At 39.4% G+C, this 15254-nt stretch overlaps 1 protein-coding gene across 2 annotated transcripts in view; it reads left to right on the forward strand.

The window, feature by feature from the left end:
• The window catches only part of ydjc (YdjC chitooligosaccharide deacetylase homolog), a 40316-nt gene that overhangs the window by 13439 nt on the left and 11623 nt on the right, over window positions 1-15254 (forward strand). For both annotated transcript variants that reach the window (XM_073466611.1, XM_073466612.1), the window contains exons 4-5: window positions 3888-3987; window positions 10311-10488. In XM_073466611.1, coding sequence (XP_073322712.1) covers window positions 3888-3987; window positions 10311-10488 — 278 coding nt within the window. The remainder of the gene's footprint in view (window positions 1-3887; window positions 3988-10310; window positions 10489-15254) is intronic.

Here is a 15254-nt window from a genome sequence, read left to right on the forward strand (position 1 = left end):
AAACTCAAAACTAAAACTCAAAAAAACTCTAAAACTGAAACTAGAGGAGTTATGTCCCTCTGTTTTGTAGTCTCCAAATGGCGGACGTGCCTTGGGGGCAGGACTGCCAGCTTTTGTCTCCAAGGAGCTAGTGGAAGTGTGAGAATTCACAGGAACTCACTAAACTAAACTTATAGTTTTAAACGTTTCAAAACCGTACTTCACCTTTTCACAGAATCTCACCATGGCTCAATAGATGTACTTTGTCTATCATGAAAAGGATTATGACATGATTAAGATCACTTAACATTCCAAAGGAATGAAACTTGATTAAAACATAAACGAAAACACACTTGAATATACAGGAGGTAGAACTGGTAGAACTGATCAATTATACATATTTCTCCTAGTTCTAGCTTAATACTTGTTAAAACAAAAACATCAGAGACATTTACTGGTGATAACCATTTCTTAAACAGCTCGTCCAACTGTACCAGGACTCACCATCAGGAGGTGCTGTGGTTCCACCGAACACAGGACAGATTAAACATTAAAACTTGATCTCAGTCAATCTTAATTGTAGAGAAACGGGAAAAAGATCAGTTTTATGAACTTCTTTTACTGTTTCTTAATTTGTTAGAATTAAGAGGGTGAGATACTGACTTAATGGTTAATTAGAAATGGTCTGAAATCTGGAAGAATACAGAGGCCATTTGAATGGAATGTCCCACAGATAGTGAGACCAGATGTGTCGTAAATAACAAAAGACAGAGTAAGAGCATAGAACAACAAGTCAGAAGGTGTCTGGTGTCCACTCTGGAGAGTTTGTTTGTGAATCAGAAGTCAGAGAGACAGAGAGGGTGAGAGAGAGAGAGACATCAGACGTGTTACTTAATTTGCAAATGTAAAGACATTAGTATTAACACAGTCTCTGATGACCAGATAGCTTCGGTCCCTCCTGATGAGAGTAGGTGACTCCATGCTCACTCAGACTGACCTGTGAGGAAAGAATTTATTTATTTGGAGGGGAAAGAAAGTTCAAAATGGGAGTTTAGGTTGTAAATTAATTAAAACTGTCCTCATCTGAAGACTTTATGGTCAAGGAAAAACACTGTCCTCTCTGCCAGGAGATAAGGTGGCAGACTGGAAGGCGCCTTCTTCCTGTGAATCGTCTTCATCCAGATGAAAAGAGTTAACAAGAACAAACAGGGCCTCAATGTAATGCAGAGGCAATGGACATGTGTTCCTACACTAATCCAAAGTCTTAGTCGTGTGAATGTACTAAATGAGGCCATAGAGCTACACTTGATTCATCCAGATTCTGAAAAAAAAATGTTTATGCTTATGTTTATTTGTAAAGAAATGCAACAGAAATATTACAATAAACAAAAAAACAGAAATTAGTATAATCTACAATATGGGTCATTCCATAGATAGATAGATAGATAGATAGATAACTTTATTAATCCCCGAGGGGAAATTAGGTTATCATAGCAGCGGGTACACTGAAGTACAAATACAATAAAAATAAAAACACAAGTTCTATATACAATATACAAAAAAACAATGAAGTACTATATACAATAAAATGTTTAAGTAGTTATAAATAGAATAAAATTCTGAGGTAAATAAAATAAAATGCTGAGGTATCGAGGAGTAAAGTGGAACATAAGGTGCAAGAGAGTAAGGTGCAGTTTTATTTACAGTTATAATAATGTAACTAATTTGTGTGTTTTGGAGTGGGCATTATAATGCCAACTCACTCAAAATCCACAACTTTTCCCAGTTCATGTCATGGATTTTCTTAAAAAACTTGAAACTTCTATGTCTATAGCTGTACTCCAAATACTTTTTAAGTTGTGAATTTTTGAAGTTTGGCCCTCTGAGCTAAATTTCTGCATTTTAGTGATTCCTAGTATGATTATTGTAAACCTCACCAATTGCTCTTTTTTCACTGGATTGAGTTGAAATCTGAACTTCCAAGAGACCCTGAGGAAACTTGGCAACATTCATTAATTTAAATAGTTGTTGCTGAATGGTTACAGTAATCAAATTAATAACAGGAAGTCAAGTTTTGATTGTAGATTTTCCCAAGAAGGATTATTCTAATATCCTAATGTTAGTATGTTAAAGTGTTGATGTTCATTGCATATATATATAAATTCAAAGATGTTATATTACTCCTTCATTATTTTTTTTAAATGAGCTATTCTTTTTTACTTTTCACTGGCTGTAATATTACATCGAGTGTTTTTATTTCATCAGTAGATATCTGTACTGTATTGACTTCAAGGTTTTCTATCTGTCTCTGATAGGTGTTGAGCCCGTTTTTCATTGGGTTCTGGAAATTTTCACGTTACAGCTGGAAATGGCTCAGTTCATTGCATACCAGATGTCATCCTGTTCTGTATGTCTGGACAAAATCTTTGTCTTAGTTCCTTAGCTCAATACACATATATTATTTACCAATTTCAAACTCTTTGAACTAATTTCTGATATCAACAACTCAGCCAAACTTAAAAAAATCAACTTCTCCAGTTGGCTTCTGCCTCTAGGATTTTCCAGTTCAGCAGGGCTCCATGATCTCACTATAACATCAAACTGCTTAATGATGAAATAAATTATGATTGTCCTTTCTAAATAATTCTGGCTATATTGCAATCCATTTTGCAGTAACCCACACAGGTGGGATTGAGGTGGGATTATGCCTGACCTGCTTTATTGGTTTCAATGCAACTTGAATTTAGAAATTAGCTCAGAGTTTAAAATTGTGAAATACTATGTGTGTATTGTGGGTATTGTATATGTAAGGAGTTAAGATTAATATGTATCCAGATGCACAGAACAAGATGACATCATCTAGTACGCAACAAACCAAAACATTACAAGATGTCACTTGCACATTTTCAAACCCAATGAAAAACAGGCTCAACAGGTATCAGACAGATAGAAAACCTTGAAACCTTTGATCCCAAAGTGTTGTTTGCCCCATTCTCAACAGACCAGTAAGTACACGGTTAGGTTAATGACACAGGTTCACACACTATAAGACAAGTTTGTTAATACATGTTAATGTAAAGTTTGCCTTAGCTTTTCTAATCTCCTTCACTACCTTTTCCTTAACATGGCATAGTGATACTTATCATGTTGTAGTTTTGTTTTCATGGCAGTTTATAGAGCAAGCTTGTGCTTTTTCCATCAATTTCAAGATGTTATCATTTAACCAAGATGGACTATTCTTTTCAGCCCTTTGTTTAATTTTGTGGGTAAATTGTGTGATAATGTTCTGTATTTTGCTTGAGAAAGTCAGACAGTCTTGTTCCAGATTAATTCCCAATAACAACTTGTTCCAGTTTACCTGCTGGACCGAAGATTTGGAAATGTTTTGCTTCCTCTTTGGAATCCTGTTATATCCTGTTATTTTTTTATTGTGATAGCTGGATTTATTTAGAAACGTTTTATTCGGTCGTATAAATACATGTGAAATGCAAAGAAACAAACATTGTATTTTCCTTTGAGCCTGGGCTGCCACAAAATGATCCCAGTGCATCTGTGCTGTCAAAAAATGCTGGATAAAAATGCAAAAAATGTAACTGGAACTCTATGGGCACATCCCATTACCAACCACCTAACACAGGTTTGTATTTCACCACTGAAAGACCAGGTAATTGCTCAATTATTGAGTGGACAAACAGCCTTCAGTCATATGAAATTAGCACTGTGTTTGAGGTTGGATCTCTTTTACATATGTTAGCCGTGTTCACTTGATTGTATATTTGATCTGTAGCTTGATTAGAATCATAGTCATAATAGTAAAAGTCCCTTGCAGTATTGTCCATAAATGCACACCCAACTTGGAACTGACTTTTCTCTACTGCCTAATCACCAGGTGTGTTTTTCCTTACCAGGTGGAGTTTGAGTTGAGAGCCCAGGTCAGGCTGTTCAGGGAACTCACAGGTCAGCTGCCCCACCACATGGACGGACATCAACATGTCCATGTACTGCCAGGTATGAAAAGTCCATGATGAAAGCAAACAAACAAACAAACAAAAAGTGAACTTTAAGTGCTATTGTACTCAACCACAGATGCCCCGTACATGACCCAACTAGCTACACTTTTTTCAATGACAAAGACAATGCTAGAAAAGTTAAAATGTTTAAGGTTTTTAAATGTTGTTGTCATGTAATGTGTGTGGGATCTGTCAAAAATCAAGCCCAGTTGATAATACTTAGACTGCATTCTGACTTCTACAACACCATACGTTACGTTACATGTTTGCATTCATGTCTATGTACAGATAAACTAAGAACTGTTTGAGTATAAGTAGTATCATAAATTAGTTCATGGCCTCATCTCAACTGCTTAACGTTTTTTGTGATCGGTCTTCTCCTTTCTAACTCTATAAGGTTATTCTCTCCATTTCTAATATTTCCTGTGTCATTATTTTCCATCTTTGAATGGATGGACTGGTGGGTTTCAGCCAAATACTGTTATTTGCCTCATGGCTGCAATTTTGAGTATTTTATAAAGGTACTGGTCTGTTTCCCGCATTAGCCCTGGGGGTGACTTTCCAAGAATGATGTATGTAGGGTTAAATGTGTTTTTCATTTTAATTGATCTATGATACTCGTCATTACAGAATGCCATTATAATTTCAAATCTCAACAGGGATTAGGGATCCCATGTTTTTTCTCTTAAATATACCAAGTTATTATCTATTTTATGAATTTTACATATATTTTTCCATCTTTTGTGTTATCTAACAATGTGTTTAGTCCTTTGATGTGTAATTAGTTATTTCTCTTAATAATATGGTGTTAATAAAAGTTATTATACAGACTACTGTTATTCTCTCGACCAGCGATATGACTTCATAGTCAGTACAGTAACACAGTGAAGCATGTTCCTGATTAGGCAAGACTGGGTCTATTAACATGCATTTAATTTAGGGGAAATAATTCATTGTAATTCAAAGTAAAGCATTAGCAAAATTGTGTTCAGTGACTGAACTTTCTAGTGTACAGAAACTACTAACAAGGACTTCATACTCAATATTTATTCACTAATCTACAAAGAAGTGACAACAACAAAACACAAACTAAATTATGGTGATGAGACATTTAACAGAGAACAAAGGGGTTCAGGAGTTTTGACCAGGTAGGTGTAAATGGAGCTGTATTCAGCAACACAATAGAACTCTGAATGGAGGAACCTTAAAACAGACTGTGCTTGCATCGTTCAAAGCTGAGGGTGTTTAGAGTAATCGGAAAGAAACCAGGAAATCTAAGTTTGAACATAATGTTTTATTATCGTAGCCTATTCTTACTTAACCTGTAAACCATGGACCATATTAGTCAACCCATGGAAAGTTTGTTATACCTGACGAGGCTGCAGGGGAAGGCGTTGCATCGATCTTCTAATAGGGCTTTGTTTGGCGAAGGGTCCTGCATATCTCTCTTTCTCCTCATGTCATGCACCTTTTGGGAAAGTGCGCTGGCCATCTTCAGTTTCTTCAGCCCTGACTTATGTGTAGCAGGCCTCTGGCTTAAGAAGGTCTTTTTTCCAAGCATTCTTCAGTTGTCAGCATTCAGCCGAGGTCCGGGCGGGGGCCAGTGCCGGTGGCGATCATCTCAAAAGCATTACATACTTAATAAGTATTAAACGCATCAACATTTTTTTCAGTAAATATATTTCTGATGGGGCTATTGACATGAAATTGTCACCAGATGTCGGTAACAACCCAAGTTATCCACACATACAAAGAAATCAAAACACATATGTCCATAAATTAAGTTATGTGTAATAAAGTGGAATGACACAGGGAAAAAGTATTGAACGTTTACTGAAATGTATTTAATACTTAGTAGAAAAGCCTTTGTTGGTAATGAGAAACTAGTTGCATGCATTGCTCAGGTGTGATTTTGGCCCATTCTTCCACACAAACTGTCTTCAAATCTTGAAGGTTCCGGGGGTCTCTTCTATGAACTCTGATCTTCAGTTCTATCCATAGATTTTCAATTGGATTCAATTGGGTGATTGACTGGGCCATTCTAGCAGCTTTATTTTCTTTCTCTGAAACCAATTGAGAGTTTCCCTGGCTGTGTGTTTGGGATCATTGTCTTGCTGAAATGTCCACCCTCGTTTCATCTTCAGCATCCTGGTAGATAGCAGCAGATTCTTATTAAGAATGTCTCAGTACATTTTTCCATTCATCCTTCCTTCAACTATATAAAGTCTGCCAGTACCATATGCTGAAAAACAGCCCCACACCATGATGTTCCCACCTCCAAACCCTCACTGTTGGTATAGTGTTTTTGCCAATATTTCATAGGCTTGTCCAAATGTTGTGCAGCAAACTTTAAACGAGCTTCAACATGCTTTTTCTTGAACAATGGAGTCTTGCACAGTGAGCGTGCATAGAGGCCATGGCGGTTGAGTGCATTACTTATTGTTTTCTTTGAAACAACTGTACCTGCTAATTCCAGGTCTTGGCTCTTGGACGACTCTTCTGATTATTCTTTTGACTCCTCTGTCAGAAATCTTGCAAGGAGCACCTGGTCGTGGCCGGTTTATGGTGAAATTATGTTCTTTCCACTTCTGGATAATGGCCCCAACAATGCTCACTGGAACATTCAGAAGTTTAGAAATACGTGTAACCAATGTCATCAGTATGTTTTGCAACGATAAGGTTGCAAGGGCTTGAGAAAGCTCTTTGCTTTTACCCATCATGAGATGCCCATTGTGTGACACCTTGGTAATGAGAAACCTTTTTATAGGCCATCAGTTAGGACTAAACCAGCTGATATTAATTTTCCTGATAGGGGGCAGGATGGCTTTCTAAATACTGACTTTATTGTACTGTACTGTGAAATACAGATTTTCAGCTGGTTTCTTGGCTTTCCATGCCTTTTTGTACCTCGTTTTCTTCATGTGTTCAATACTTTTTCCCCTGTGACATTTCACTTTATTACACATAACTTAAATTATGCACATATATGTTTTGATTTCTTTGTATGTGTGGATTACTTGGGTTGTTACTGACATCTGGTGACAATTTCATGTCAGTAGCCACATCAAAAATATATTTACTGAGAAAAATGTTGACGCGTTCAATACTTTTTTTCCCCGCTGTATATTGATACATTGACATCTTTAAACGGGCACAGTGAAATGAACTGGGAAATAAAATCAACACACTAGCCCCATTCACACTGCCCTTTCAGTGAGGGAATCATGCGCCGAGAGGGGGGACAGTTTCTCTGCGGCTCTGATGCACCTCCAGAGGTAGTATCAGAGCCACAGAAGAGGCGAGCTGGCGTCTGTGTGAATTAAAAAGCCGGAGGTGTGGATCAGGGGCTTGTCGATCAGTTGGTGTTCACAGTCTGACAGATAAACAGATCCTTCACTCATCAAATAAAAGAGAAATGTCCCACAAAGCAACGTTACAGGACCAAATGTGGTAACTGGTAGTGTCTTTGGCATCTTATGAGGGAAAAAATACCACAGTTATATGTGGAAAAGCCTCTGTCATCCTGTCTGTCATCCTGTCTGTCCTATCGACTCTTTGTCACATTTCTGCCCAAAAAACAGCATCTGTCCCCGGCAACAGAGCCAGGAGGGCTCCCACAGTTGAATGGCTGTGATTATGTGACGTGATTCAGAGCAAAAAACTTTAACTCACATGTCTTTGTCACCTTCCACTGTTGTGTTGTTGTAGTAACTGTATCTGGAAACTTGTATTGGAAAAAAAAATCACTGTGACAGTCAGTCCTCCCGATCGAGACTTCAGTGAACTTTCCCCCAGAAAACAGCATCCCTCGCCGCGAGTGAGAGAGTCAGACAGTGTCCTGTTTACTGAAGGCAATTATGTAATTTAGAGCGAAAAACATACATTTGTCACTTTCCAGGATGTTTGGTGAGTCAGGATCTCAATCACAACACATTATAACAGCATCCATATGATTATAAACAGTCAGCGGGTACATATTCAGATTAACAGGTGGACACCGGGGGAAACACGTTGAAAAAAACCCACACCTGTCAACATCATGACCTGTCCCGTCACGCCTCTTTTGGATCGGCAGCGCTGGCGTGCTGTATGAACTGACACACTGATGCGGCTTTACGCCGGAGCTGCTCAGTTCAGTGTGAACAAACAAAGGCAGAGAAGTGGTGAGCCTTCACTGCGGAGATAATACGGACTCTCTGTGTGAAAAGGGCTACTGTTGACCAGTGATTGTTCCTTCTTCTCTTGGATGAGAAAGGCTGTAGTGTGAGTTAACAGGCATTAGAGGCATGTCATTAAGCATCTCCACAGGCCAAGGCACCCTGGGTCCAGGGTCCTGTGGTCCTGAGAGAACAGTTCACACTTCTTTGTAAAATCTGGGCCATGTCTGAAGAGGTGGAATTGGTGACAGTTTATCAGATAAACTTCTTTGATGACGATGTCCTGGTGTACTTGTAGTCATTTTAAGACTCTCCCTGAGTGTCCTGAAGACACAGGGCTGAGGTTTCCCAGTCAAATCCAAATTTGCATGTGGCTGCTAATCCTATAATATGGTTAAGTTTTTACACAGTCACGGTCAAAACTTTACATTCACTTGTATGTATATCAAATCAATGCAGGACGAGGCATCACCAAGTGGTGCCCGAGCCACATGACCTCCTCTCCACCATGATGACCTGGAAGAGGGCAGGACACACAAGATAATTAACAGTAAAACAGAAAAGATCAGAGTGAAGAGGCATCACATTTTATAGAAATACAGATATAAGGAGATAGTAAAACAAAGAAGAGTAATGATCCAGCAGAGCCCAGGGTGTGACTATCCAGATCTGTCAATATGTGAGGCAGCAGGAGCCAGGAGAGGTAGATGGTCCCAGGGGCCCGTGGTCCATCAGAAGGGAGCCTGAATGAAAAGAGAGGAGGAGGAGGAGGAGAAAGAGGAGGAGGAAGTTATGGAGAGTGAGAGAGCGACACAGCTTGCAGCTTGTGGGGAAAGAAAACAAAAAGAAAAGTTATAGAAATGTGATGTTAATCAGAATAAACAGATTGTTTCTCATCGGCAGGACATGATGTCAATTCTAATACTATAAGTAACTCATTGAGACTGAGACCGACCCACTGAAGAAGCTAGCAATCCAAGTCGAGGACTAATTAAAGGTCAAGTCAAAGAAGTGAGTTTTGAGTTTAGATTTAAAGGCGTCAGTAGAGCCAGATTGTCTGATTTTCTGATATCTTCTGGGAACCGTCAGGAGCCCTGAAGTCTGAGAGCGTAATGCACAAGGTGGAATATATGGTATAATAAGATCTGACATGTACGACGGGGCGAGGCCGTGTACAGTTTGTATGTCATCAGCAGCACCTTAAAGTCTGATCTTAAAATCTTTTCTTGTACGTGTTAAGACTCTAGCTGCAGCATTCTGAACCATCTGAAGACTTTCAGTGCTCTCATGGGGAAAAATTATAAATATATATAAATAATGCATTGCAATAATCCAGCCTAGACGAAACAGAGGCATGAATCAGGATCTCTGTGTCAGCCGTGTACAGGAAGGACCTAATTTTAACTATGTTGCGCAGGTGGTAAAAAGCGATCTTGGTAATTGTTTTGATGTGCTGATGAAAAGAGAGGGTAGAATCAAATGTAACACCAAGAATCTTGACAGTTGAACTTTGAGAAATATCACAGTTGTCAAGAGTTACCGTCACCTGATCAAAGTGGTGTCTCTGTCGAGCGGGGGCAATGACCAGCATCTCAGTTTTATCTGAATTCAGGCTCAGGAAGTTTTCTGACATCCAAGGAATGGCTAAATCAGGCTACAATTGAGGTTTTGAAATGGCCCTCCCATAGTCCTGACTTGAACAACATTGACCACATGTGGACGGTGCTGAAGAAAATAATCCATACCAGGAAGTTCGGCCAGAGGACTACCAGAAGCTTGTGGGTGGCTATCAAAAGCACCTAATTGAAGTGAAAATGGCCAAGGGACATTTAACCAAATATTAGAATTACTGTATGTATATTTTTGACCCAGCAGATCTGGTCTCATTTTCAGAAGACCTATAATAAATTCATTATTGAACCAAACTTCATGAATGTTTTTGTGACAAAGTAGTAGAGTAGAATAGAGCTGTAGAAATCATTGGAGCTGAAGACTGACATGATGAACATGTTCTTTACAAGTGTATGTAGACTTTTGACCGTGACTGTGTATAATATCATTTTCCACTGGTTGACTGATTTCACATTTTACATCTATATTTAACATCAAAATCATGACTTGCGGTGAGGTGGGAGAATTGACATTGTTTTACTGTGTGTTGCAGAAGTGCGTGAGGTGTTTGCACAAGTCATGTCAGATCTCAGGATTCCATATACTCGTGTTCCAATGGAAGCAGGTTTACACAGCTGCCCATGGCTGCCAGCACACCTTCAAAGGTTCTACACACAGGTGGAGAAGGATGCTACAGACTCCATCCCTGTCTTCACACGCTATGGAATCAGGTCTGTGTGTGTGTGTGTGTGTGTGTGTGTGTGTGTGTGTGTGTGTGTGTGTGTGTGTGTGTGTGTGTTTATAATAAACAGTAAAATAATGACATGTTTTTTTTACATTTACATTTTTCCACAATAGGTTTCCCTTGTCAGAAATAAAGTTAAGAGGATGGTCTCTTCGTTAATGTTTAGATTCATCATTGTTTTTTTATTAACATTGTGGCCATTATAAGTATTACTCTGGTCTGTCAGATGGTCTGCTGGAACAAGGTTTGACGTTAACTATCTGTGAGCAACCACAGCTAACTTTAGCAAATGTAAAATATCCACTGGAGCCGATTGTGATATAGATTTAAACAAATTCACGTCCAATTGCTCTGGGCTGCCCGAATGATGCCACGCAGTTGAAGCGGTGATGCGAAAATCGCTTCAAGCATGCCATCGCGGGAGTTGAAAATATTGAACACAGGCGAAATTTTCATGTGAAGCTGTGTCGCAAAACCTATCGCCATGAACGTTCACACTGAAGTCATGAGGTTCGCGCCACTGATGTCCAGACATTGAACATGAACAACAATGGAGGAGAAGATAATCACTAACATTGCACAATACTGCACCCTCTTTGTTTGAGGCAGGTGGCTGGAAATTACAAATAGCTCCTTTACCCCCCAACAACCTGGATCGAGCTATTGCACTTGATGGGCGGGCCTTGTTCAGAGCCAACAGGACACAGAACTCCAGTAGGAGGCCAAAAGAACGGCTTTGGGTCTACATCAATAATGCTTGGTGCTCAAACGCAGTTAAAGTGGATGGCCAGTGTTCACCAGATGACAAACAAACAACCAGATGGAATTTTCATTGTAGCTGGTGATTTTAATCACACCTCAGAACTGTTTGACCTGAATTTCACCAGCATGTTCAGATCCCCACCGGAGGAAGGTACATACAAATATTCCTGGCAGCTACAAAACCCTCCCACGTCCTCACTTTGGCCTATCAGATCATATTTCTCTGCTTCTTCTGCCTACTTACTCCCATCTGATAAAGAGGGTCAAACCATCAGTTTAAACTGTTAAAGTGTAGAAAGATGTAGGTACAGCAGCCCTACAGGACTGTTTTGAGTGCACAGACTGGCAAATGTTAAGAGATGCTCTGCTCAGGATAACAACATCAGTCTTGAGGAAGATACATCTTCAGTGACATCATGTATCAGCAAATGTGTTGATGACGTGGCGATCACAGTAAGATCATTCCCCAGCCAGAATGCCAGGTGAGGACTCTGTCCAGAGCCAAAAAGCTGCCTCTTGATCAGGTGACAAGGATGCATGTATGCGCTCCTTGGCAATCAAGGAGGCAAAGAGAAGCAGAGACTTGAGAGGGACCTTAATGAGATCCCTGCGATGACGTAGTGAACGCAGGGCCAAATCGTAACGCCCCTGCCATGTATGGAAACCAGTTGCAGTGGTTTATCTATCCACCAGGAGGAGCAGTGATGATGGAAGCTGAAGCATTACTTAAGTTAAAATCAGCTGTTCTTACTGTATCATGGGCTACAGTATTTGACGTGTGTGAGAGTGTTTGATTCCCACACAGAGCATATGTAATGATTATTAGGCTACCATATGATGAGGTCATCAATATTATGCTCCAGCTTTTTGTTTTTCAACAGTACTGCATGAAAGTGAAAGTAATAGGGGGAATTAGTGATTTAACAGGAAGGAAAAAACTGCACCTGCAGTGGTACTGGGACAAACTATTATAGTTTAAGAGCCGTTTTCTTGTTTGTTATTGTAGTTTTATAAATGTAATTTCTCATGCTGTTAGATTACTGTTAGACCACGCCGTGAGATTTCCGCAAATGTGAAAGGCACATGAGAGCAATTATTGGTGAAGTGATGATGATATCTAGTCCCTGTTGAGTCCGCCTTGAATGCTCCAGAGATCGTGGGATTTCCCAAACTAAATACATACTGCACATATAAACACAGAGATGCTTAGCTAGCTCGAGGTTGTTATAACTAAAATACCTGCTGAAGAATAATATTTTCCACAGACAGATTTAGGCAGGCTACTACATATCTGCAGACTGGAAAAAATATCAATGTAATCATTTCCAAACTCTACAACATGTTTTTACCTAACAAAATATTCTGCTTCAATATGTGTTTAATCACAAAAACAATATTTTCACTGTGGCAAAACAGTGTTTGCTCTCGGATTTACGCACGCCCCTGACAGCGTGGTCTAACAGTAATCTAACAGCATGAGAAATTATGTTTATATAACTACAATAACAAACAAGAAAAAGGTTCTTATACTATAATAGTTTGTCCCGCTGTTGTTAAATAATTAATTCCCCGGCCATATTACTTTCACTTCCATGCAGTAATGTTGAAAAACAAAAAGCTGCAGCATAATATTGATGACCTCATGATATGGTAGATAATATTTAAATATGCTCTGTCCGTGATCATGTTTGTATTTTAAGTATCTGGTTTGAATATGTCACTGGGTGTGGGTGGTTACAAGACGCATGAACTATTACGCTCAGGTGACACATTTTCAGCAGAAAAGATTGTCATTGTCTGTATAATAATTGAAGTAATACATAACTTTTCTGATATTTTTATCAGAAATTCCTCACACAGTGGTGGATGATAAAGGAGATGCAATCAGTTTATAAAAGTGTGTTCACAAACATCCTCTGCTTAACTGACAGAGGCCAAACACATCATTAGGCTCACCCAGCCTTAGAAACCCAAATGAGGGCGGTTTGACCAATAAGTGGCCCTAACGACTCTGAAACTCAGAGCTCACACGTGTCCTTAACGACTCTGTAAGGACACTTCCACACAGAGTTAAAAAGCCTGCAACTCCCCTCCAGTTAGTTAGAACTGAAGAAGCCTCTTGGATGAGAGGTGAAACGTCTTCAACAAACTGAAACAAGCAGGATGTTATAGACAAGTGACGGACAGGGGTGAGCCGTTGTAGGCTCCGATTTTTGGACCCACTGTGTGACTCCGACCATCTTATTTCATGTTTTTTTCCCCATTAATGTGTCGGGAGATGAGGAGCCTGATACATAATATGACAGACCATTTGAGGGATCTGCTTTGAGTTAGGATGTAAGTAAAGCAAATTACATTAGGGTGTTCAGCCAGTTAGGGACTTTGAGTTTCACGGACGCATTATTCTGCTGTTTGGTTCAGGAATTAAGGTTGAGGTGGACCGTCTTGTTCTTCAATGGTCACCATATGTTTGTATTCTTATTACATTTTTGTACGTTTTTGTTAATGTTTTGTCTATGTATTAGGGATGTAACGGTATGAAAATTTCACACCACGGTAATAGTGACCAAAATTATCACGGTTATCGGTATACCGCGGTATTTTTAAAATGTCTTCAAAATGTTGAAAAAACACTGATACACTGATAAATTGAAATAATTTCACCAAGATTTATATTTAAATAGATTTATTATATATTAAAAGGGTTAAGGTATAAGCAGCCTGTTTTTGAAACGTGTCCTGTAATGTCTGCGTTACAGAGGTAGAATGAGATGTATTGGCAGTAGCACTCGATTGGCCAGCAGACCCTCTCTGTGAAAAAAATGAATAGAAAATGTCATTATTAATTATTACTGTCATTGTTACTTAATACTAAGGGTGCAACCAACAGATCACAAAACTCACAATCTAGATCATATCACTTTTGTGAGAAACAGGTTGGATAATCTTTTAGATCAAAACAAAAAGGATTATTGTTCAATTAATTATGAATACTCTATTTTGGCTCTTATCTCTATAGACACTTGTTATATTCACCATTTTATATTATTCTTTATATATAGTCTATTCTACAAATAATCCACAAGTATTATATATTTCTGATATTACTTATATATATTGGCTGTCTGTCTCTGTCTGCTTGCTCGTCTGTCGTCAGTGGACTCGGTCAATCTGATTGGTCTAATGGCTGCTGAGCCACAGGTAGACGCTGCTCCGGTGAACGGAGCTGAGATGAAAGTCAGTCATCTCAGTCAGTTTGCATTCACTAACTCAGTCCACCCAGTACGTGTTTGTCTCAAATCCTCCTCACAGCAGCTCTGCATCAATATTTGGGGAATTATTAGGTCGACTTTAAAAAGTAAAATCTACAAGTAATAAGCGGTTCAGATAACGTGCCAAATCACGGATCAACTTCGTTCAGTTATACCACTATCTGGTCAGTTTGCATTAGTGACAACAGCTAATTAGACAGAGAAAACTCGACATACACACATCATTCACCTGAGCTTAAGGTTAATTTACCTTGCATTCGCTGAACAGTTGAGGGTGATGGTCGCGCAAATGAGTAAGTAAATTGGATGTGTTGCCGCCCCTCGCAACAACTTTCTTCTTGCAGCTCCTGCAGATAGGGCTGCCATCCTCGACCAGCTGTCCCTGAGCATTCTCATAATAACCAAAATACGCCCAGACTTCAGATTTGGTTCTCTTTGAAGGCGGAAAAATGCCTTGAGGGCCGCTACTATCACGTCCTCCCTCCGCCATGTCTTCTTCACTACATAACAAGCGCACGTTGCACGCTGCGCCTGCGTAGGGAGACTTGGATAAAGTATCTCGCGAGCTTTCCACACCGTGGTTATCGACCGCGTCGGTTACCATGGTAATTAAAACTTAAACGGTAACCTTCACCGTCGGGAATTTTACCGTGGTTTACCGTGACACCGGTAACCGTTACATCCCTACTATGTATGCGTGTATCACAGGGAAGCAGCT

This window comes from Pagrus major, chromosome 5, assembly GCF_040436345.1.
Source record: "Pagrus major chromosome 5, Pma_NU_1.0".
Lineage (NCBI taxonomy): Eukaryota > Metazoa > Chordata > Actinopteri > Spariformes > Sparidae > Pagrus > Pagrus major.